The sequence below is a fragment of the Stenella coeruleoalba genome (genome assembly GCF_951394435.1).
Source record: "Stenella coeruleoalba genome assembly, chromosome: 2".
Lineage (NCBI taxonomy): Eukaryota > Metazoa > Chordata > Mammalia > Artiodactyla > Delphinidae > Stenella > Stenella coeruleoalba.
This window is the reverse complement of record NC_137147.1, coordinates 169,124,958-169,151,180: the sequence shown is the minus strand read 5'-3', so window position 1 is coordinate 169,151,180 and position 26,223 is coordinate 169,124,958. Positions and strand designations below refer to the sequence as shown.

The window sequence follows — 26,223 nt, the reverse complement described above, 5'->3', positions numbered from 1 at the left end:
CCCAAGGCCTTCCCTCAAGTCTCTGCAAGGCTCTCATCCTTCCTCTTTCAGAAAGTCGTGTCTCAGTCAGAATCCTATCCTTGTCACCCAAACTGTAAGGCATTGGAGATTCTACCCCACTTGCAAGAACATAAGTTAGCCTGCCACAGTTTCATGGATGCTGGTAGCAGACATGAGACTCGTCGATCAGAGGTAAAGGACAGTTTGTCACTCACAGCAATAGCAGTAGATAGAGTATCAGCATTTTTTCTGCTGGTTCCCTGAGCCCAGTTCCCCCAGAGCAATGCAGAGGGACAGATGACCCCCTCTGCAGCCAATGGGTTGTGGTGCAGAAGAGGAATCCTGAGCTTAAGGAACCCAAATCTTTTATAACAGGCAATAAGCATGGCTGTCCTTTTCTCCAGAGGGAGGCAATTATCTTCACTACACCAGACAGTAAGAATGCTTGCCCCTTGATCTTGAGGGAGACACTGTCTCTTCCTATCACTGCCTGTCTATTGGGCTGCTTGAATGCCCTCACAACTGGGCAGTTGGCCTTCAGAGCCAAGTGATCCCAAAGACAGCAAGGCAGAAGCTGCAGTGTCTTTTATAAACTAGCCTTGGAAGTCACACACTGCCATTTCTACAATATCTTGTTAGTTATACAGGTCAGCTCTAGGCACTGTGGAAGGGGACTGAACAAGGAGGTAGACATCACTGAGGACCATCTTGGAGGCCTGTAACCACAGTAATTACATAAGCTATTAGCATTGTAGTTAGCTAGATAAAGAGTATATGGGAATTAGGTAGGTCTTCAGAAGTTGAAGAATTTTAAATGAAAATGTAAGTTACAGACTGGAAGAAAATATTCACAAAACATATATCTGACAAAGATCTTGTGTCCACAAAATATAAAGAATTCTTACAACTGACTGATAAAAAGACAACCCAGTTAACAAATGAACACATACTTCACAAAAGTAGATATTCAGTTGGTCTTTAAACACATGTAAAGATACTCAAGATCATTTGTTATCTGGGAAATGCAAATCGTCACCACAATAAGATACATTTCATTCCCACCAGAACAGTCAAAATAACTGGAGACTTCCCTGGAGGCCCAGTGGTTAAGACTCTGTCCTTCCAATGCAGGGGGCACCGGTTCGATCCCTGGTTGGGGAACTAAGATCCCGCATGCTGCATGGCATGGCCAAAAAGTAAAATTAAATAAAATTAAATTAATAACTAAATTCCTGATTATTCTTTTAAAATAAATAAATAAATAAAATAACTGGTGATATCGAGTGTGGGTGAGGATCTGGAGCAACAAGAACCCTCAGTTATCGCTGGTTAGAGTGCAAAGCAATACTTGGGAAAAATACTTACCTAGTTTCTTGTAAAGTGACATGTATACTTTCTCTATGACCTAGCGATTCCACCAGTAGGTATTTATCCAAGAGAAATTAAGACACATGACCACTAAGAGAGTTATACACAAATATCCATAGCGTCTGTATTCATAATACATTGTAACCCAGAGCCGGCAGCTACCCAGGTGTTTATCAGTAGGAGAATAGATGAACAAATTGCGATACAAATCTTGTTTTCTGATATGTGCTGTGAATATTTGCTCCTGGTTTGTGGCTTTCTTTTTCATTTTTTAAGCAGTTTCTTTAAAAGACCAAAAATTTAATTTTAGCAGTCCAAATACTTACGGTTTTAACATTTTAAAGTAATTAGCTGTACACAACTGGTATTCTAACTCAGAGAGAAGGTTGCCAAAACCTCTACAGTGAAGGAGTCTCTGGGGGGCACTAACAGGAGTGTCTGTTATTTTGCAGTTGGGACAGATTCTAGAGCCCTTTGTTAGAGGGGGCCCCATTCAAAGTGGGCTAATTTGCAAGTAACAGCATAAATGGGCTTGTGTACAAGTTGTAAATGAGAAATATGCTTCCTTCGGAACACAAAAAAAAGCCTAAAAGACGTTGTGGGTGCTGAGAGTCAACAGCTGTTTCTTGACAGTGTCACAGAGAGAGCAGCCTTCAGTTTCCCCAATAATTTTCAGGAATCTCATCGAGGTGGCAGGGGGGCCTTACCCTGTGTGTGAGGCAGTGGCCCATCCTCTTTTTGTGAGCACCTTGTATTATTTGTATGTCCCAAACGAGTGTGTCAAAGAGGAAATCATCAGGGTAATGTCATACCTGTGTCCCTAGAGAAAGAAGGATGTAGTTAAGGTCTTGCCCTCAGAGACTGCGTGCAATGACAGGGCTGTGAGCTACCCGCCCTGGGAGCTGGGTAAAGTATGTCCTAGCCCTTTGGAGGGGAAGGCAAACTTCAGTCAAGAGGCTGTTGAAATAGGCACCGAACAAAAGATATGCAGCAAATTCTATAATAGAAAAATATTTACCATTCGCTGATTGGATGAATTTGGTCAATTCAGTAGTACTGGCTACAGGGACCTTAACGCGGCCCACAGCAATCCAGGCTCATGGGTAGTCCACTGTGAGGCACATTCATTCTTCCCAAGTTTAAGAGCAGGGTGAACTGGGCTCTTAAATGGCAGAGCAGTGGGGATACTCACCACTTCTCTAAATACATCTTGTCTAAAGGGTTTCAACCATGAAAGACTTTGTTTTAATTTACACTGGGCCACATTAACTATTTTAATGGGGGAAGAAGAGGTTCATGGGGTTCCATTTTATCAGGATAATTTGTGACAAATATTTATTACTCGTTGAGTCAGAGAGTCCATGAGCACTGGCACATTTTAGGACAATGGGTACTGTGATCACGAGAAATTTAGGCAAGACAGTAGTTCCTGTGGTTAAGGTAAGGCATACCTGTTTGTCCTCTTTATCACCTTTAGTGACTGCCCGATGATTATAGGGGGTACCTTATTTAAATTTAGTGGGATGCCCAGTGTAACTGTAATTTGAGCCCCGTTACTGATTAAGGCCATGAAGGTTATCCAACTGCTGTGTTTCAGCAAACGTTAAACTAATTCAGAACTAGTGTTATAGAGGTACAAAAGCCAATCTGCCCTTTTAATCTTTTTGTTGTAGAAATTCTTTTAGTAAAATTTCAGTTACCAATTGGGGCAAATTACAGACTTCCATTTCGGTTTTTGTTTGTTTCCTCCTTGTTACTGACTGAATTGTGTCCCAACTTCATATGCGGAAGTTCTAACCCTCACATGACTGTACTTGGAGATGGGGCCTTTAAGGAGGTGATTAATTAAGGTTAAGTGAGGTCATACGGGCAGGGCCCTAATCTGATAGGACTGGGGTTCTTATCAGAAGAGGAAGAGAGGCCAGGGATCTTCCCTCGCTTTGCGTGGGCACACACAGAGCAAAGGCCATGTGCAAGCCAGAAAGAGAGGTCTCATCAGAAATCAACCCTGATGACACCTTGATCTCCTACTTCTGACCTCCAGAACTGTGAAGAGATAGACTTCTGTTGTTTAAGCAACTCAGTTGCGGCAGCCCTAGCAGACCGCTGTGCTCACCCTGTAGGTTTTTTTTGTTTTGGTTTGGGGTTTTTTGGTGGTGGTAGTTACTGGGTATCCTTCAGGGAGGTCTTCTCTGCACTGCTCATATTTATAAATTTCTTCCTCCAGAAAGCCTCCAATCAGTATTGTCAGGGTTAGCATCCTTCGCCATGACAGCAGTTGAATTTACAACTTGGCTGTGCCACAGGGATGCCAGGGGTGTTCTTCTCTGTAACCCTGAGGATCAAGGTCTTTTTTTGCAACAGAGACGTAAGCAGCAGAAGCAAACGTATCTTATAGGGTCCTAGTGAGCCATCTGCCTTTAGGAGCATGAATCTCAGTAATTCAACTGCTCTTCAAATAGGGACTGCTGTTCCTCCATACAGGTGACTACCCAGTGGGCCTAACCAAGCTCTTTCCCCCTGAGCCCTCTTTAGAACAGGGCCAACACCACCTGCTTGAGACACACAAGCAGTATCTCACAAGTTAAGAGTCTTTCTCCTGAGTCCATCAATCAAGACACACAACTCAGTCTAAGACACAGATGAGTCTGGACTGAGACACACAACCCAAGGCTACTTAAAGGAGCTCCTTGATCCCATACTCTTCTCTGTGAACACCAATCACTGACGCTTCCAACTTAGGTGGGTTAAATCTATGACAGAGGCTTGGTAGGACTCAGCAAATGCAGCACCAGGCAGCAGATCCAGTCAGCAAACCAAAGCAAGAGAAGATAACCCCGGGTGGTGGTCGCCCCCCTCTAGACATCCTGCTCCTAGTGTCAACTGCTGTGGCCACCTTGCAGGAACAGCATTACCACCTCCATACCCAAAATTTGGTTCCAGTGTCAGGACTGATAATGTCACACACACACACACACACACACACACACACACACACACACAACCCCCCTCCCCCCCCCCAAGATAATACAAAAAGGTTGATTATGTAACGAGGCTTTCTGGGGAAAACAGGGCAGGCTTTCCATGTTGGCCCAAAAATTACCTGAGAAAGGAAAGGAGGCTGGTTTGGGATTTTTTTTACTGCGGTTGGGGTGGGGCTGGGATGAGGGTTCTCACACACACGGAGGGACGGAGGGACGTGCGAGGTTTCAGCCTCCCAGGCTTCCTTCAGGCTTTAACCCAGATGTGGGGCACAAGGGGGACGGGAGAGGGGAGGCTTCAAAGCTATCGGCAGTCAAACATCTTCGATGGTGTCAGCTCTTTATTTCAATTTTAAATTACCATGAATAGATGATTCTAGTACGTACTCTTTAGGTTAGAATTTGAATAATGTATATCATAGTTTTAAATAAGACTTCACAAATCTTTCAGGTAAAATCATATTCTTCTGGGTAAATATATCCCCTTGATCACATTTATGATTACTCCTTTCTGAATCCCCACAGGAGAGTAAAGGAATAAAAAAGGCAGAGATTAGTACTGTCATTAAAGACCTCAGAGATTCTTATCACACCCTGATATTGTTCCTTCTCATCAACTGTGGGGCCTGTGCAGTAACTCATCACAGACCTAATTAGCCGTGGTTCTGGATGTGGTCATCTCAGGCCAGTTGCTGCCCTGCACCTGATTTCACTCTCACTTCGTAAGCAGGCTGACTCTGGGCGTCTTCTCTTGCGGGTTTGAGCTGTCAGGACTGTCAGTGCACGAGCTCCTGTGGCTCCCCTCCACTCACACCTTTGTAAATAGCCCCTTTTGTAAATAAGCTCTCCACCAACTGAAGGGAGAAGAACCTCTCCAATAGCTGTGTGTCAGGCAGAGTAAATGAGTCAGAGTCCTTGTGGCCTCTGAGCCCTGCTGTGATTTTACCTCCTTGCCCCTCTGACCTCACCTCCTCCCCCTGCCACCTCGGCTTGCTTTGTTCTGGCCACCCTGGCCATCTTGCTGTTCCTCAGACATCCTAGACGTGCTCCCACTTCAAGGCCTCTGCAATTTGCTGTTCCCTGTACCTGGTGTAATCTTCTACTACGTGCCAAGTGCCCCCCCAACACTTAGTGGCATAAAATATTTTGCAAAGGAATGGATCAAACATCTTTGTTTCCATTTCTCAAGAGCTCCAAGTATTTACTGTTGCTCCTAAAAAAAAAAAAAAGGAGGTAAGAAGGAATTTGAACTATCTGCATTGTCTTGAGCAGTGTTTCTCAAATGATCTATAGTGAAGGACCAGGTTTTAAAAATTATTTCCGGCTACTGCTGACCAGGCTGTAGTCCTGCTGTGCCGAACGAGATTGCAGCTCGCACTTCATGGAACGCACATGCTAGCTTGACAACTAACCCAACTGGCTTCTAGTCTCTAAAGGAAGAGCCTGCTGATTGCTCTTGGTTGTGGTGGCAGCGGTCAACTGCTGTAAGTGTCGGAACTTCGTCACAGGTGGGTAACAAACTCGTTTGCCGGTTCGCGCCAGACCACACTTTAGGATCACTGGTCCAGAGGGGATCTCTCTTTTGGCAAGGCAGCTAAATCATAGATGGGAAGACCTTTCTGGTCACAACGACTGCTGCTAAAGGATCACAACACTATAATAATAGGTTAGGATGAGTTGCAAGTTTTCTTCAAAGAAGAGTTTCTCCTCCTAAGAGTGAAAAGACATTAGAGGTGATTTGTTTTGTTTGTTTGTTTTCGGTATGCGGGCCTCTCACTGTTGTGGCCTCTCCCGTTGCGGAGCACAGGCTCCCGACGCGCAGGCTCAGCGGCCATGGCTCACGGGCCCAGCCGCTCTGCGGCATGTGGGATCCTCCCGGACCGGGGCACGAACCCGTGTCCCCTGCATCGGCAGGCGGACTCTCAACCACTGAGCCACCAGGGAAGCCCCGAGGTGATTTGTTTTTAATTTTGTTGTTTGCGTTTTTTAATATACCATTTATCCACATATATAGTCAAGGTCAATTAACTGCTCAATTTTCAAATTGGAAATGAAAATTGTATAGCTGAAAGCCAAATGCACATTCTAAAACAAAATGTCGGTACAGAATGTAGAATGAGAGGGTAGCAGGTTATTCGATCATTAGATATACCATCCACATTATTAGATGCATATGTGATATTTTAACTGGGTGATACTAAGTAAGGATATTATTTCTTAGGTAAAATTTGAGAATGCATGAATTGAGCTGAATCTATTAAAAGTTGTTGAATCCAAAATTGTAACGTCTGTAATTACATAAATTACATTAAGTCATTTCAACAGAAATATTCTTCATTAGGCAGTTTCAATAAAGTATGAAAATGCAGTAAATAAGTACATTTAAAATTTTTCTTTTAATTGGATCATAAGTTTTCAGTACCAAATAAATTGCATGACAGTTTGTAATTAACATTTTACCGTCTAACTCTGTGAGGGGAAAGGTATGTATAGGTTACTTTAAAGGTACAGTGTGCTTTTCCCCTACAGCCTCCAACTCCTATCCCCCAAGAATATTAAGGATTTTCAAAGGCAGAATCTTTGAACATTAGCTGGTTTTATGACAAAAATCTATCCCAAAGGGGTAGAGAGAATACAATTTAAATGTTATATCAGCTCTTACTTTAGCAGATATATTTTGGGGTCATTACATAAATATATTAAATAATTTGAAAACTTTTTATTTTTTATTCAGTATGGAGATTTATTCCCAGAGCGGGGCTTTTCTGATGCAAAATTGGAATGCTTGTGTAGTCAGAACAGCTGTCCCCACCCCATGGGGTGTCTTCCATTACTTTACAGTAGAGATGAATTTTTGGCCCAGTGTCTCAGTAGTATTGGACACACGTGGTTTTAAGTGGCAAAGCGGTATGCGTATGCATTCATTTGACTTTCAGAGCTACAGTTGGCTCCAGATTAGAACAAGGAGAATACATTCACACCAAGGCCACCCTCATGGCTGCTGCAGTAGCTGGATCACAGTAGGCTCTGTTGCTTCTAAAGACACAACCAACTATTGCTGAGGAATTACACATTCACCAAAGTGCCGTACAGCTGGAAGAGAGAGAATAATGAACTGCTAAAAGGATTCTTTCAAAGATTTCAGATTATGGTCCTAGTTATTATTGATCTAGTTTTTTAATATTAATAATAAAATCATGGCTGTGAAATAACAGTGAAACTAAAAGGAAGGATTTTCAAGGAAGTAGATGATTTTTCAGGATATTCATCCAAATATTTGATTTAAATCTTTTCCTTTCCAGAAAAAAAGTGGCACTATCCTTTTAGACTCATTCACAAGGAATTAAAATTAGATTGATTCTTAATGCCCATTGTTGATACATGCAGCATATTTGGAAGGCCAATCTATTAAAAATAGATTAAAGAATTAGTTTACTCTGTGAAAGAATGGCTTATATTATTGACATTTTAGACAATTTTGTTTCCTACAAAAATGTGTTTGTTATAATTAATGCAGAAATAAGATCTGATTTAGCGTGAAATTGCATTGATACACTATATGGTTGGAATACTCTATCTCTGTGCAGCGTCAACTTAATGCTGTTTATGTATGACCTTGTACTATAAGCTTATATTTAAATGCTTCGTAACTTTTGCATTTTGAAGCCAATTGGTATAGTTATTCAAGTTTCAGCTTTTTAGCAAAAGTGATTTCCTAGAAAATCCAATTATGCCTGTCTAAATAATATCTGAATAATGCTTTTTCCCCTAAGTAAAAACAAACAAGCAAAAAGTAAAAAACCTTCAGTGTAAATTTTTAATTTATCTGATATGGAGAACTAGATTTCTGATATTCATTAAATATCAAGGAAATTCCGACCATACTCAGTGTAGGCTACCTTTTTATAGAAGGGAATTTATGCATGTTTCGTAAGGGTTGTACTGATGAATATGTTTGAGGCTTTCAGCTTTTAGTGGATACAAAATAGAATGATTGATAAAATCCTCCCTACTATTGGCTATTATTTACTGACTCTTAAGTGGCAGGTTGTATTTATGCCAATTTATCTGCTTCAGGGAACATTCTTGATAGCAGAACAAAGTGAATAAAAGTAGTTTGCTTTGCAAATGAATGCAAATGGGAGAGCCTTTCGGAAAGCCCTTTAACAGGGGCAGTGCACTTTGATTATGAGTGAAGCTGCCATTTGGACATGGTGAAAAGAGCACGCTTGAACCATTGATTGGGGGAGACAGTAAAAAGTCAGGAAGGGCCCCCTTAAGCTTGCGGTGAGGCAGGCGGATGTCAGTGTGGTTAGAGCACAGTGGGAGAATGACAGGGAGGATTAGTGTCAGGGAGAAGCTTTGCTGTAGCTGTGGAGATAGTCCCTGGGGTCACTCACCTCTGGCTGTTGTCTGTGCTGATGGTCCTGTAATGCATACGGCCTGATGTATGCCTGTTCATTATCGGAAACAGTGATTAGAAAAGGTATTTGTCTCAGAGGTTTCCTTCCTTCTTTCTTTTTTCTTTCTTTTTAATTAAAGGAAAATAAGGTGGCTTCCTCCATCTCTCTGCTGACTCCTAGAGTCTTGTGTTGTACCATTGTGGCTACTGCCTCTGGTAGGAAACGGTTTAGTGCTGTAATGTAAAATAATTGTAACGTGGCTATCTGTTCTTTGATGATGGTTTCTTTTGCTTTGCTCAACTTTGGGTTTCACCAAGTGGTAATGCTGAATAAAATGCAGAGAATATGCTTGCTCTGAGAATTTTGGCTTTTGCAAAAACAGATTTTTATCATCTTTAAGGTATTTTATTATTCAATTTAATAATCTGATCAACTTTTAGAAGCTATTTATTTACCTTCTCAAAAAGGAAGTGTTGCTTTGCATGGACTGGGTGGTTTAAGTCTTGGCTGCAGGATTTTCTAATTTCTATTCTCAGGTTTTACAAAATGCTAGCACTTGATAAATTAACTTCTTGAAAATACATGCTTTTTAGAATTAAATATCGTTACGTAGAATGAACAAAAAATATATCTTTGTCTCGGTTCTGATTCTGAATCAGTCCATTTACTTGTTCACATTTTCATTTACACTTATAAAGTTTTTTTGCTTTTTTAATCATTTTTCTTAAAAACTTCAAGACCTTCTGTGGTAAGCTCACATGAGGCATTTGTGAGCATTAGTGACACAATGCACTTCAAAACAACTGTCTTTCTTTTTTTAATGTCTTTAAGAGCCTGGGTTCACAGTACTTCTTCTTTATTATTTGGTGTACGTTGGAGCATTTAAAAGGCTGCGGGAGCTTTGCATTCTAATGTTAACTATGCAACTCAGACCTTCACCTAAACTAGTAGATACGTTTTAACATTGTTATTTTTGCAGAAAGCATAATGCCAATACTTGGTTTCACAGGTTTATTAAATGTTTTAGCGAACATTCTCTGAATTATTTTTTTTCTTTAATGTTTTGCAGGCACCTGAATGGACAGAAGAGGACCTCAGCCAGCTGACAAGAAGTATGGTTAAGTTCCCAGGAGGAACCCCAGGTCGATGGGAAAAGATTGCCCACGAATTGGGTCGATCGGTGACAGATGTGAGTTCACTCAGATTTGCACTGTATGGAGAGTGACAAACCAGAATAAGCCAACTATGTAGAAGGCAGACATAGATGCGTCCAACATTATCTTTGGAGAAAGCCTACAATCTTTTTAAGGACCTGGAAGTGAACCGTTAACAAAATAAGCAAGAAGCAGATGTCAGCTAGTCCCCTGGTCTACAATTAACAGCTGTGTGAGGCATTCTGGTGTTTAGAGACTTAAGCTACTGTAACCTAATCACAGAAAAACAATGCTAGTTTTTGTTTCGAGTGACCCCTTTAGCTGTGGGGGAAAAAAATAGTTCTCTGATCAGAATTAGAGAAGTTACATTTCAGCTGGATCTTTTTAACACTGAAGTACAGATTGCTATAGGTAGTTGACAGGTGGTTTGCATTAATTAAATGAGCAATAGTCCTATAATGTTTTTATTTCAAGGATGATACCTACGATTCATTTTGACAAGTTGTTTAACCAAAAAATTGTTCTATGCATATAGCTTTATAATTATATATAATGTACATTAGAAGTGTATAACTATAGATTTATATATATACTATAAACAATATATATTTAATTTATATATGATTATATGTGACCAGTAATACCTACCATTTAAAAGACAGTGTTTACCGGGAAAGTTTTCGATTTAACACTTTAGAAATATAGGGCAGAGAATCTTATAAAAGCACCTACTAGAGCACCTGATATATACTAAATATTCAGTAAATGTTTACTTGAAATGGAGGTCTTTATTTTCATCAATATGATCCTCATTTTCATAAATGATAGTAAATATTTACTGAATTTACTTTAAAATAAATCCTATAGCTCTAAAATATCTAAGGATACTGAAAGCAAAGATTCAGATTTCTTATGTTCTCTTCAATTGTATTAGTATACTTTGGGCCTTTTTTGATAATGAACAATTTAAAAACCCTGCAAAATGATTAATAAGCACAACCACCAAAAAAATAACCTTTTAATTTAGAAACAAATAATACGTATTACTGTCATTTTTTTTTCTTGGGTTTTTTTTCTTTTTTTTTTTTTTCTGTTTCAGATAGGAGCTGCTTTGAGAATTTTAAATTATATAGGAATGTTTTTACTACCATATGGTAGAACTTTTTAAAATCACATTTTAAAGACACAAATTTTTGTAAGATGTTTTACATGATTTCGACTTAAGAGTTAGTCTGATCATGTGGAAAGTTAGCCCTTGTATCTTGTAACTGTTTTTTTGGCTATTTCATGATGAGACCCGTTATCTTAGGTTACTGGAGGAAAACCATAAGGATACCTTTTCCTCTGCTAAGAATGTTACTGGGATGTGCATTTTATCTTGTTGCAAGGTTGTAAAAGATCTAATAATGCCTTATCAGTAAATATCTGACCAGGTTAAAGATGTTCCATGGTTACTGATGTTTTAAGTACTATGATCCTCTAAATGTATAATTACTGTTAATATAGTGATTAACAAAAATGACTGAAATACTTTTTAGAAAGTTACAAAACAGGCATTGGTTTAAAAGGGCCTCAAAACTTGTAGTTCAATTGGTTGATGAGAGAGAATAGTTCACTAACTAACTTAGTGTCTCTGTTGAAGATAGCACTGCCTTTAACTTTTTATTTATTTATGGCTACATTGAGTCTTCGTTGCTGCATGCAGGCTTTTTCTAGTTTGCGGCAAGCGGGGGTACTCTTCGTTGCGGTGCGCGGGCTTCTCATTGCGGTGGCTTCTCTTGTTGCAGAGCACGGGCTCTAGGTGCGCAGGCTTCAGTAGTTGTGGTGCACGGGCTCAGTTGCTCCGCGGCATACGAGATCTCCCCGGACCAGGGCTCGAACCCATGTCCCCCGCATTGGCAGGCGGATTCTTAACTACTGCATCACCAGGGAAGTCCCAACACTGCCTTTAACTTTTTAAATAATATTTCTATGAGACATTATAGTTAATAATTCCAAAGGCAGATAAGAAATTGAATAGAGCAATATTTTACTTTGTTGTTGTCATTAAAATCTGGTTAAATTTTTAATCTATATTTTTAAGAGGAGCGAGATGAAAGTTTAAATGCTAATATACGTGATGTAACCAACAGAGCCTTGGGATGGCTGTTTAGTATCATAGATCTCGAAAATTGACGTAACTTACAAGAGCAGTCTTAGTGCAGCCTTGGTGTAGGTAAAGGCATCTTTTCACACTTTTGCAAATTCATCCCATAGTTTTTTTCTTCTTCTTCTTCTGTACTTACCCAAGGAAGACTGATTCCATGTAATAGATATTTTTTCCTTTTATCATGGAAGTAGCAAACATGATTTTTTTTTTTTTTTTTTTTTTTTTTTTGCGGTACGCGGGCCTCTCACTGTTGTGGCCTCTCCCGTTGCAGAGCACAGGCTCCGGACGCGCAGGCTTAGCGGCCATAGCACACGGGCCTAGCCGCTCCGTGGCATGTGGGATCTTCCCGGACCGGGGCATGAACCTGTGTCCCCTGCATCGGCAGGCAGACTCTCAACCACTGCACCACCAGGGAAGCCCCCAAACATGACTTTTTGAGATATTTTTTTCCCCCTCCAAGTATTAGTTCTATTTTCATAATACCAAAAGTACCTTGGAAATACTTAGTAAACCTAAAATTTTGGGCACCAAAAGTGCCACTGTAACTTTTCTTCTATATCAGTATATACATATATAGACTCACACTGTATTTTCATTCTGTGAGCATCATCTCCATAGCTAGACTGTACGTTTCATTTCAGTAACTACATTTCAGTACCATACACACAAACACAAACTGTAAAGCACTCTCTCTCTAAAAGAGAACAAGTGTCTGAAGACAAAACTCATTTTACCGAACACACAGTGAGTTACACTGAAGCAGCTAAGATGGGTTTGGCTAATACAGTTCCTTTAGTAGAATGTTAAGTGAAAGCTAACCACACTTTAGAAGATCACTTATACTTCTTTTTTGGCGTATGGTGTTAATTAGATTTGTTTTCATTAAGTGTTCCACTATGAAAAAGAAACCAAGTTGAGTTTGCTGTTATTGGAACCTCTACATACCGACCGGATCACCTGTACCAATTCACCCCAGCTCTGCACCATCTGTTCTTTGACCCGTTTTCCTTGCTAAATGTGTAGCTTCAGGCTGAGTTCTCTTTCCTTCGAGAAACAATTGACCTTTTTGGGAGGGGTGACAGTGTGCCGTGGTGGAATCTATATGTTCCTTATTTGGGTTGACAGATTACAGTGAAAAACCCATTTTGTTCCTCAATTAAGAAAGGAGTTTTCAGTGTATTAATTGTCATAATTCACTAGTTAAATTGCTAAATACTACTCCGGATAAATACAAAGAATTTGTTATTAGCTTTGTAAAAAAAAACAATGCAAAAGCAAAGTATATTTTAACTCAGATATACCTAAACCGTAAGACTTACTTTATTATAGATGCGATATTTTAAATGTTAATATATGCCTTTTAGCAAATAATTTTGGTAACCACAAAGAACACTCAAATTTTAAAAACAGGAAACAAAACCTGTCTGGCATGTAAAACCAACTTTAGTGTGATTATTAACTGCAGGTTTTCTAAATTAAGGTCAGGAAGCCTCACATTTCTTGCTTGTGCAGTAATATCATTCTCTTGCCTGTAAGGATGTAAACTGATTCTGCCCCTCTCCATAGTCACTAAGCTCCTGCATCCTAGTTGTGATAACAGACTGATTGGAGATGTTCTGCCTGCTTGGAAAAGGCCCAGGTAGGTAGCAAAACAAAAGATAGGTGGATAGATTTAAACAAACAGACTTTTGTAATTAGCTTAATGCCACCGTGAGATGTGTAGTTAGAGAAGCATTTCATATGCAGGTGAAAAGGAGGGAGAATAATAAAATTACCAATTTTATTTTATATAGCCACAACTAGAGAGGAGATACCTGTTGGGGGAATATTTATATGTTATTATGGCAGTTGTTTCAAAAAATGTAAGCAGATTATTCAATAGAAAATAAACTTTTGTCAGTGAACTAAACATATAGTATATATAATGCTGAAAGGCATATATTAACATTTAAAATACTTCATCAGTAGTAAAGTAGTTGTTACAGTTTAGGTACATCTCAGTTAAAATAGACTTTGCATTAATTATTTAACAAAGCTAATAACATTCCTTGTGTTTATCCAGAGTAGAATTCAGCAATTTAACTCGTATATATTTGGGCAAATGTATCATTGCTATTACTTTTATTTAGAGTCAGACTAGTCCTACACAGGCTGTAAAGGGGACAAGAACTGTCGCCACCCCCTGCATCGGGCTCCCTGCCACAGCGGTTCTCCAGAGCAGCCTCATCTCCGCTCCTCTCGCTCCCCCACCTGCTCAACCCCACGACCTTCAAGGGTACTTAAATTTTTAAAAAGGAAGGGGTCCTTTATACCATTCTGCTTGCTAGATGAGTCACTAAAATCTAATAATCAGTTTTCAATCTGACATTAATAGATGATAATAATGTGTTATCAAATCTCTCTCTCACGCACACACACTTTGTTGTATGTCATTCCAGACTTTAGTCTTCTTATATAGGCATATGACTACATAATTTTAACAGTATTAATCTGTATCCTGCCCTTTTCACTTTGCTATAAGCTTCTTTCCACAACAAAGATCCACGTCATCTTTCTAAACACCTGTACAATACTCCATGTTGTCTGGATATAATTAAGGAGCACCCAGGTGATTGTCACTTAAATTGCTTCCCTTTTTTTCTTCATTCATCTTTCCATTTATATCTGTTTCCTTAGCTTGTATGCCTAGGAGTAGAGAAGCTTGATTCAAGACTATGGATGTTTTTAGAACCTTTGGTGACTCTAAAATTGGCCTCCAGAGAGGTGATAATATTATACAGTGCCCCTGGTGGTATGAGAGGACACTTCCTCATAGTCTCATAAACACAGAACGTTTGTTTTCTTTCCATCATTGCTCACCAAGTAAGTGAAACGTGCAATGGCACTGATTTTTATAACTTGCCTCCTTACTTACTGGTCTTATTTCGAATAGAGTTTGTGTTAATTCATTATAATTCGAGGATAGATAGTCCTACCGTTTTTTGTTGTTGTTTTTTTGGCTGTGTTGTTGGGTCTTTGTTGCAGCGCACGGGCTTCTCCGTGAGGTGGCTTCTCTCGTTGCAGAGCATGGGCTCTAGGCGCACAGGCTTCAGTAGTTGTGGCTCATGGGCTCTAGAGCGCAGGCTCAGTAGTTGCAGCACATGGGCTTAGCTGCTCTGCAGCATGTGGGATCTTCCTGGACCAGGGCTCGAACCTATGTCCCCTGCATTGGCAAGCATATTCTTAACCACTGTGCCACCAGGGAAGTCCTACCTTCTGCAAATAATACTTTGCCATTTTCTTCTGTTATATTGAGTGTATTAGCGAACAATTCCAGAGATATATTATAGTAAGAGTGATTCATGTAGACTTTTTGCTCAACATTTTAATAAGAAAACCTAATGTTTGGTCATTAATTTTAATATTAGTCATTGATATGAGAAATCCATTATTATGCTAGGGAAATTTTCTTCACTTTAATTTTTCCAATTCTAATTTATAGATGTGAAATTTTAACAGTGGTTTCTTCAACATCCCTTGACATGATCATATGACCTAATAAGGATGAATATATTACTAAGGTCCCCCTTTGTATTTCTAAGATAAAGTTTACTTGGTCATATAATATTATTCTTTCAATAAACAGCTGGATTTGATTTGTTAATTTATTTAGGATTCTTGCATTTATATATCTTAAAGTAAAAATATTCTAGAATTCTTGGTGTTTTGTTAATTGGATATCTTTAGGTAGGGTTATACCAGCCTTCTAGAATTAGTTCATTATACCTACCTTCTAACATCTAGAGCAGCGGTCCCCAACCTTTTTGGCACCAGGGACCCGTTTCGTGGAAGACAGTTTTTCCACACATGGGGCTGGGGGGATGGTTCAGGCAGTAATGTGAGCAATGGGGAGCGGTGGGGAGCGTCAGAAGAAGTGAGATGCCTCACTCACTTGCCTGCTGCTCACCTCCTGCAGTGTGGCCGGTCCTAATCAGGGGTTGGGGACCCCTGATCTAGAGAGTCATGAAAATACTGAATTCATAAAACAAAAAAGTGTGCTATGGAAAAAAATCAGAACAAAAATAAGTATCCAAATAAATGAAGTAGAATGGTTGAAAATTATCATCTGGAAAATCTCCTAGAGAGCAGAACAAAAAGACAAGAAATACAGGGAATCAGTCCAAAAGGTCAAAATCTGATTAAAAGGAGTTCCAGTTAGACAGAGAAAACAGACATGAGAGCATTTTTCAATAAATGATACAATGAAGTTTTCCAGGACGAAGAAACACCTGAGACCAACAACGCATGAACACTGAGACTACACAGAAGATCTTTAAAGCTTCTAAGGAGAAGAAGCCTCCAAAGTAAGGCAGGTCAGAGTGAGAGCAGATTGCTTGGCAGCACTAGATTCCGGGAGACAAGAGAACATTGCCCTCACAGTTCAAGGCAGAAGGGTTCTGAATCTAGAACAGACCAACCAGCTATGATGGTCAATACGTGGGGTCCTCACGTATTGACCTCTCATTCTTAAGACAGTTTCCTGAGACTGCACACTCCAGCAAATGAGGGATAAGTCACCAAAGAGGAAGACACAGAATCCTCGGAATAGTGGACTGAGCCCAGTGAATGGAAATCCTGAGACCCCACGGCAATACAGCAGGCGAAGAGTGCAGAAAGTCCACGCTGGAGCAGGAGAACAAAAGACTGTGAGAGAGCAACCACGTGAACAAAAGGCAACTAGAAACTCCACCAACAGAAAACCATACAAAAAAGGCATAGTCCAAATTTAAGTTCAGCCATACCTCAGTTTCAGTTCCAGACCACCGAAATAAAGCAAATATCACAATAAAGTGACCTACATGAATTTTTTTGGTTTACACTATATTGTAGTCTGTTAAGTGTGCGATAGCATTATGTCCAAAAAATATACATACCTTAATTAAAGATAGTTTATTGCTAAAAAAAATGCTAACCATCATCTGAGCCTTCAGGGAGTCATAATCTTTTTGCAGTAGTAACATCAAAGACCACAGATCGCCATAACAAATATAATAATAATGAAAAAGTGTGAAATATTGTGAGAATTACCAAAATGTGACACAGAGACACAAAATGAGCAGATGCTACTGGGAGAATGGTGCCCACAGACTTTGTCAACAGAGTTGCCACAAACCTTCAACTTATAGAAACCGCAATCTGCCTGTGCAGTAAAAAAGTGGAACGATAGAAACAGCAAAAGAATCTGACACTGAGAACATTCTCCTTTAAGTGACACAAGAAGTGCGATCACAGTGCAGTACTTACCTCTACAGTGAGTAATGTTTACCATATCACAGTTATGTAAGATCTTACATAATGGCTATATTTTAAACATTTTATATACTTTCAGATGGTTTTTCAATTTTTAAAATCAACAGATTGTGGAAGACTATGGCAAGTTGTCCATCAAAATACGTTATCCCCTTTTCTAGTAATAGAGAAGGCAGGCACACATTTGCCCAGCAACACTGCACTTCCAAGCCCTCCAAGCTCTGCTATGGCTAGGTTACTAATTTCTTCTCAGAGGGACATAACTGAAGTAATGTGTGTCTCTAGGAGCTCTTGCTCACTTTTCCCTCCCACTGAACTGGAGTACCAATTTGCCTGCCGCTCAGCTGCGACCATGCAGGCAAAGACAGTTGCCCTAAAGAATGGCAGGGAAGCACAATGGAAAGAACACGAACATACGGAGTAAAATAAAAATTGTAAACAGTGACAAGCTCCATGAAGAAAAATAAAGCAGAGTAAGAGGTTAGAGACCTAACCTAGGGAGTGCAATTTCAAGTGGGATTCTGAGGAAAGTCCTCTCGAAGAGGTAACATTTGAGCAGAGGCACAAAGCAACTGAGGGAGCGAGGTTGTCTGAGAAAGCGTTCCAGGTGGAGAGAACAGCAGTTGCAAAGGCTTTGAGGCAAGAGCCTGCTTTGGGTGTGCAGAGTCCAGCAAAGAGGTCAATACGGCTGACGAGGAGTGAGCAGGGGGGATTACAGAAGATGAGGCCAAGAGATAGTGGAGGACCAGAACACCTAGGACCTCCTTGGTCAAGGTAAAGATTTTGGATTTTACTCTGAGTGAGACAGGAAAGCACCAGATTTTGAGCAAAGGAGTGCAAGATCTAAAAGGGTCATTCTGACTTCTCTGTGGAGAAGATGCTGTGGCAGGGCAAGTGTGGGAGCAGGAAGGCAGGCCAAGTAAGAGGCTATTTCAGTTGTCCCTGCAAAAGACAGTGGTGGTTTGGACCAGGGCTTATTGGTAGAGGTGGGAAAAAGAGGCTGAATTCAGGATATAATATACCAAAAGCCTGTTAGTTAATTATGTGTACTTGCAAGCATCAGAAGAACTGTGAACATACAGATGGCCAACAGGCACATGAAAAGACACTCAGTATCACTAATTATTAGAGAAATGCAAATCAAAACTACAATGAGGTATCACCTCACACTGGTCAGAATGGCCATCATTAAAAACTCTACAAATAATAAAAATGCTGGAGAGAGTGTGGAGAAAAGGGAACCCTCCTACACTGCTGGTGGGAATGTAAATTGGTGCAGCCACTATGGAGAACAGTATGGAGGTTCCTTAAAAAACTAAAAATAGAGCTACCATACGATCCAGCAGTCCCACTCCTGGGCATATATCCAGAACTGACAAAAACTCTAATTCGAAAAGATACATGCACCCCAGTGTTCATAGCAGCACTGTTTACAATAGCCAAGACATGGAAGCAACCTAAGTGTCCATTGACAGATGAATAGATAAAGATGTGGTATATGAACACAATGGAATGTTACCAGCCATGAAAAAGAATGAAATAATGCCATCTGCAGCAACATGGATGAGCCTAAAGATTATCATACTAGTGAAGTAAGTCAGAGAAAGACAAATATCATATATCACTTATATGTGGAATCTTTAAAAATTGTATAAATGAAGTTATTTACAAAACAGAAACAGACTCACAGACATAGATAACAAACTCATGGTTACCAAAGGAAATGGCAGGGGGGAGATAAATTAGGAGCTTGGGATTAACATATACACACTACTATATATAAAATAATAGTATAGCTATTATTTATAGCTATATTACTGTATAGCACAGGGAACTATATTCAATATCCTGTAATAACCTATAATGGAAAAGAATCTGAAAAGTGTGTGTGTGTGTGTGTGTGTGTGTGTGTGTAACCAGGTCACTTTGCTGTACACCCGAAACCAACACAACATTGTAAATTTATACTTCAATTTTTTTTAATGGTTAAAAAAACAATGCTCAGAAAAAATATTTTAAAATTTCAAAAATTTCAAAAAAAGACTGTGAACAGAAATGCATGTTCTGGGTGTAGGGTACATGGCTTTTCATCAGAAGCCCTGGTTGTAAACTGACTTTCTTTTTTTTAAAGCTGTGTGCATGTATTACCTTGATTTTTAAAACTACTTTTAAAAATCTAAAGAAAAAATATTTTGTATCTTTCCATGTCAGTATATATAGGCCTACCTTGTTCTTTTTAATTTTTTTTTTATTATAAAAGCTTTACTGATTTACAGAAATAGAAAAAAAATCCTAAAATTTGTATGGAACCACAATGGACCCCCAAATAGCCAGAACAATCTGGATAGAGAACAAAGCTTGGAGGCATCACATGTCCTGTTTTCAAAATATGTTATTAAGCTATGGTAATCAAAACAGTAAGGTACTTGACAGCCGACAGCTAGGCCGGGAGGGCAGTAGGAACATTCAGCCTCTACTGAAACACTTGCCAGACCATCCCCTCACCGAAAACAGCTTTACTAGTAGAATTCTAGAGCCATCTATTAATATTTTTGCTTGTCTATATTCCCCCATCAAAGGGCCTTGAGGGCTAATTTGAATGTTCTAGCAAAGTAATAACAACTACTTGCAGACCCTTGTCCAGAGAATGTCCTTCTTTTATCTGGTTCAGTTGTCTTCTTCCACAGAGGACACAGCTTAAGGAGGGGCAAACAGAATAGTGGAGAGAGAGAAACAAGATATCCACCCAGCCTGTTTATACATCAATAGGGTGACAGGTATCACCAACAGATCTCTGTGACACACACTGGGGAAATCAAAGTACAAAGGGCTTGAATCTTTACTGAATTCACCTAGTTGGTGATTGGCAGTAACTCGGGTAAAGTAGTACAGAATTGGCCTTCATGAGAGGTGAGGCCAGACTCCCAAACTGTCAGTACACAAGCCTGTTTTGGATTGCTCTTTCCTTACTTTAGCCAACATTGATTTAGAAGTAAAAAACTTTTAAAGCAGTAAACAATGATTTTCTTTCTTATAAGCACAGTCCTAATTAATTGGAAATCTGTTGAATGAGTATGCAAGGGAATAACCACGTTGGAAGCTCCTTGAGGTGGATAATACTAGGTCTTATACATACACCACTGTTCTCAGTATAGTGATATGCTAAGTCAATACTTAATAAATCTTTGGTAATTCACCTAAATTGAAAGATAGTTCATTAATAATACCACATCTAGGGAATTCCCTGGCAGTCCAGTGGTTAGGACTCCGCACTCTCACTGCAGAGGGCCCGGGTTCAGTCCCTGGTTGGGGAAATAAGATTCCACGTGCCACGTGGTGCAGCCAAAAAAATAATAATACTAAAATAATGTCACATCTAGTGAATCACAGAATATTTGATTTAAAAAGAAACCATTAATGCAATCTTTTGTTTTACGGATAAAGAAGTAAAGTGGAAAGAGAACAGAATTTAAAAGAAAACCTGGCTTTGGTGTCCTATGCTACCATTTTATGGGCTGTGTGATTTTGTAGGTCCCCATGTCACTCTGAGCTTCAGTTTCTTCGCCTGTGATATGAATTTCACGGGGTATCTGGCAGGTGAAATGTGATAGCGTCATGAAAATACTTTGTTATTATGAACCATTACACAATTGTAAATCACTATAATAATCACTTATTACAGATGTGCGTTCTAGAAAGAAATAAAAGTTCAAGGCCATGGGCTTCCCTGGTGGCGCAGTGGTTGAGAGTCCACCTGCTGATGCAGGGGACACGGATTCGTGCCCCGGTCCGGGAAGATCCCACATGCCGTGGAGTGGCTGGGCCCGTGAGCCATGGCCGCTGAGCCTGCGCATCCAGAGCCTGTGCTCCGCAACGGGAGAGGCCACAACAGTGAGAGGCCCGCGTACCGCAAAAAAAAAAAAAAAAAAAAAGTTCAAGGCCACAGAGCTAGTTAATGGCAGCCTGGAACTAGAACCCAGATTGTTTGACTCTTATTTAAGCCACACTGTCCTCTTAGTTCAGCAAAGACTTGATTTTTACACCTTAACCCTGTGTGTAGGACAGCACTATTCTTTGTCAGCCATGCCCTAGATCAAATATCATCTTCAAAGTGAAATCTCTTGGTTTTCTGAGGTTCTGGGCCAAAGGAGGATAAATTTGAGAGCAAGGTATTTCATGTCCCAAGACACTGGCCAGTCCATGGGGCTGGAACTCCAGAGAGCTCCAAAAGCAGTTGCTTTCCTTTGAATATTTGAACCACAGAAATATTCAGCATTTCGTTAAGCTCTAACTGAACACTTGTTCATTTCCTCAGTGATTCATTCAAGCAAAGCATACTTGCAGATTGCATGAAAATTTTTCTATATATATCTCCCATTTACCATTCTTATATGTTTTCTCCTGGATCTTATTTAGTGTCCTATATTACTAATATATTGAGTTTGTAATTTGTACTCACTCATCAGAACCCTGTATCTTACCAAGAGGACAGTATCCACTTTAAAGTCTAGATCTAATTTACTAGTTACAGTGATATTCACTTTGAATACCATGGATGTTTTATTCATGAAGGAACTGGTTTCTCACAGTATAATCTGTGGTCTGGGGATAGCATCGTACTTTATGGTGGGATTTCTTTTATTACCCTGAATTATTTGCTTAACTCTGTCTTATGTATAGCTTAGAGATGCAGCGAGTCAATAGATGGTGACCCTTGAGCAGATGCTAATTTGCTAATGCAATGTAAAATTGCTTCCTTGTGCTAAAAATTTGGGTAACCCATTTAAAAAAGAGGAAAGTGGGTGAATGTATGTTGGCTTGTTGCAATATCTTGCTGATAGACTAAAAATATCTGCAAAACTACACTATTGTCTGTTGGCATAAGTATTTTCTCCCAGTAATTGGCCATCTACATTACTTACAGAGGTGATCAGGAAGTTAATGGAAGGCCCTCTTTGTCAATGATTAAGATGTACACTATTATTATTTCTTGTATTTTCTATCCAGACAGAGGATCCAGAGAAAAATTTAAAGACATTGGAGAAATAATAAGAATGAACAGCACTGCTCTCTACCAGCTGGAAACATTTTTCAGGTGGTTTATTTAATGTTCAGGTAACAGAGTGCCGTTTTTATTTGAAAACTACAGTAGCTCCTGGTTATAACGAGTGCTAGATTCAACAGAAAGTTGGCCAAAATTAAATACAACTGAATGAAAATACAGTTGATCCCTGAACAACATGACAGTTAGGGGCACCAGTCCCCCGCACAGTTGAAAATCCACATATAACTTTACAGTCAACTGTGTATCCATAGTTCTGCCTCCTCAGATCCAACCAGCGGTGGATTGTGTAGTAGTTTAGTACATATTTATTGAAAAAAAAAAAACACGTAAGTGGATCTGCTCAGTTCAAACCTGTGTTACTCAGGGTCCAACTGTAATGAACTTCACAGTTACATAATTTTTATTATTAGAATACTTAAAATATCATTAAGTCAGCCAGAATTTGAAAAATATGACTTGAGGTTATCACTAATAGCCAACATTTATTTTCTGAGTTATCTGAGGATGCCAGGAATATGAGTATACACTTTATATAGCTCAGAAAAATGGAAAACTCTTCTGTATGTTGAGTAGAAATGTGCCACTATGTAACTGTCCACCGACCCTAACTGGACCCTATGGAATACAGTTTTCATTTTGTTAATTAATTTTCTGTTACTTTCATCAGTGTTTTCACTGGAAGGAATGAAACCTATTTTAGGTTTCTTTCATTCACTCCACCCTAACCTATATATCCCAGATTTGCTCACAGAGCCCCCATTTCATAAGAATTTTAAAGATAGCTTTAGGTATAACTACATTAAGAAGAAGAATTATAAAAGTATTTTCTGCTTGGAATCAGAACATGATGAAACAAATTTCCCTACAATTCTACAATCCATGTAACTGTTAATACACATGTGGGTAGTGTTATCCAAAAGCCCACCTAAGCCAGTAGCCCACAATATTATTTGTTCACATACTGAGGAAGAAGAGAAGTCTTGTCTGTATGGACCTATAGGTCTTCTCCCAAAAGGAGGCTAGAAAAAAGTCATAAATCTCCATTAAGCCAGACAGAGCCCATACCTTCTACAATTGCACATGATATAAAAGCAGAATGAGTAACTGAAAAATTCATTATAGAATAGGTGAGAAGTAATACTAAACATTCATGACTAAATTGGCACCCATGTTATCCAAGTCATCTAGATCTATCAGAGAGAAATAAATTTGGTGATGAATATGTCACCTCCAATGTCATCTCTATTTGCAGATGACATGATATTACATATAGAGAACCCTAAAGACTCCACCGAAACTGTTAGAATTAATGAACTATTTCAGTAAAATCGTAAGCTACAAGATCAGTATACAGAAATCAGTTGTAACTCTGTACACCAACAACAAACTGTCAAAAAGAGAAATTAATTCCATTTACAATAGCATCAGAAAGAATAAAGTGCTAGTTTTACATTTAACCAAGAGGATGAATGATCTATACACTGAAAACTCTCAAGACACTCACGAAAGAAATTGAATGAGACACAAATAAATGGAAAGATATTTTGTGTTCATGACTGGAAGAATTTAATATTGTTAGAATGTCCATACCACCCAAAGCAATCTACAGATCCAGTGTAAACGCTCTCAAAATTCGAATGGCATTTTTCACTGAAATAAACAGTCTGAAAATGTGTATGGAACCACAAAAGATCCCAAATAGCCAAAGCAATCTTGAGAAGGAAGAACAACCTGGAGGGATCACATTTCTGATTTCAACTTTTAAAGTGATAGTAATCAAAACAGTATGGTACTGGCATTAAAAACAGAATAGAGAGACCAGAAATAAATCCACTGGTTTATTTTACTAGTACAGGCAACTAATTTTTGACAAAGCCAAGAATATACAATGAGAAAAGGATAGTCTCTTCAATAAATGGTGTTGGGAAAACTGGACAGCCACACGTAAAAGAATAAAACCAGGCTTCTATCTTGTACTGTACGCAAAAACTAACTCAAAATGGATTAAAGACTTGAACCTGAGACCTGAAACCATAAAACTAGCAGAAAATATAGGGAGTAAGCCCCTTGACATTAGTCTTGGTGTTGATTTTTTTGGATTTGACACCAAAAGCAAAGGTAACAAAAGCAAAAATAAGTGGGACTACATCAAACTAAAAAGCTTCCGCACAGCGAGGGAACCATCAACAAAATGAAAACCTATGGAATGGGAGAAAACACTTGCAAAGGACACATCCAATAAGGGGTTAATATCCAAAATATATAAGGATCTCACACAACACAATACCAAAAAAAAAAAATTCAATTTTAAAATGGGCAAAAGAGCTAAATAGACGTTTTTTCCAAAGAAGACCTATAAATGGCCAAGTATATGAAAAGATGTTCAACATCAGTAATCATCCAGGAAATGCAAATCAAAACCACAATGAGATATCACCTCAAACCTGTTAGGATATCTGTTATGAAAAAGACGAGATAACATGCTGGTGAGGATGTGGAGAAAAGAAAACCCTTGTAGACTTTTGGTGGGAACGTAAACTTGTACAGCCACGATGGAAAACAGTACGAAGGTTCCTCAAGAAATTAAAAATAGTACTACTATATGATCCAGTAATCCCACTTCTGGGTATATATCCAAAGGCAACAAAATCATTATCTCCAAGAGATATCTGCACTCCCAATTTCATAGCAACAATATTCACCACAGCCAGTGTATGGAAACAACTTAAGTGTCCATCAACTGCTGGATGTATACAGAAAATGTGTTTATACACACACACACACACACACACACACACACACACACACACAATGGAGTATTATTCAGCCAAAAAAAAGTAAAGCTTCATAGAAAAATTGTAGAAAAGTGGTTGCCAGGACTAGGAGATGGGGGAGATAGGGAGAGGTTGGTAAAAAGGTACAAACTTTCAGTTATAAGTTGAATAAGGTTTGAGGATCTAATGTATAACATAGTGACTACAGTTGACAACACTGTATTATAGAATTGAAGTTTGCTAAGAGAGAACTGAAATGTTCTCAACAACAAAAGTGAATATATGAGGTGATCGATATGTTAATTAACTTAATAGGGGGAATCCTTTTAAATGTATACATCTATCATCATGTTGTTCGCTTTAAATATCTTACAATCTTATTTGTCAATTATACCTTTAAAAAAAAAAAAGCAAACTGACACCCATGTAATTGAAGCTATCTAGATCTATAGGAAAGAAATAGAATTGGTGGTGACCAATGCTCACTGAAGGATGACTTTCCTTTCCTGAAGTGGCATACTGCCATACTCAGAGACACCCTGGACAGTGAGCTTTATTATTAGACTGTCACTTATTTGGAAACTTCTTAATCTGCCTAGAATAATAAATGATCTGCTGAGGATGCCAAATTTGCCCCCAAAACAGAACTATTTTGCCATATACATGCCTTCTCCTGAGATGGAAACTAATGAAAAGAAGAGAAATTCTCAAGAAAAAAAGGATCACTTAGAGTTATCATTGTTATACAACCATCTCATGGCACCAGGAGATATGGACTTGGCAAAGAGGATAGAACATTAAAATAAATCTTGGACTACATAGAATTGGAAAGTTGACCAGTTGTGCTTTTTGCTTCTTTCTTATAGGTTCTAAGTTGCCTTTTTAAGTGAGAGAAAAGTTTGGCTCAAAGGTGACTATAGTGACATCCCATTCGTTTTATTATTTAGAACTGAGAATCTGAAAGACTCAGATTATAGCAGCTATTTGTTTTGTGTGGTATGGATAGGCCAGATTGTGACATATGCAGATGGTCCCCTACT

At 39.0% G+C, this 26,223-nt stretch overlaps 1 protein-coding gene across 2 annotated transcripts in view; it reads left to right on the top strand.

The window, feature by feature from the left end:
* The window catches only part of DNAJC1 (DnaJ heat shock protein family (Hsp40) member C1), a 203,159-nt gene that overhangs the window by 160,060 nt on the left and 16,876 nt on the right, over positions 1–26,223 (top strand). For both annotated transcript variants that reach the window (XM_079912309.1, XM_079912308.1), the window contains one exon: positions 9,822–9,941. In XM_079912309.1, the coding sequence (XP_079768435.1) occupies positions 9,822–9,941 (120 nt within the window). The remainder of the gene's footprint in view (positions 1–9,821; positions 9,942–26,223) is intronic.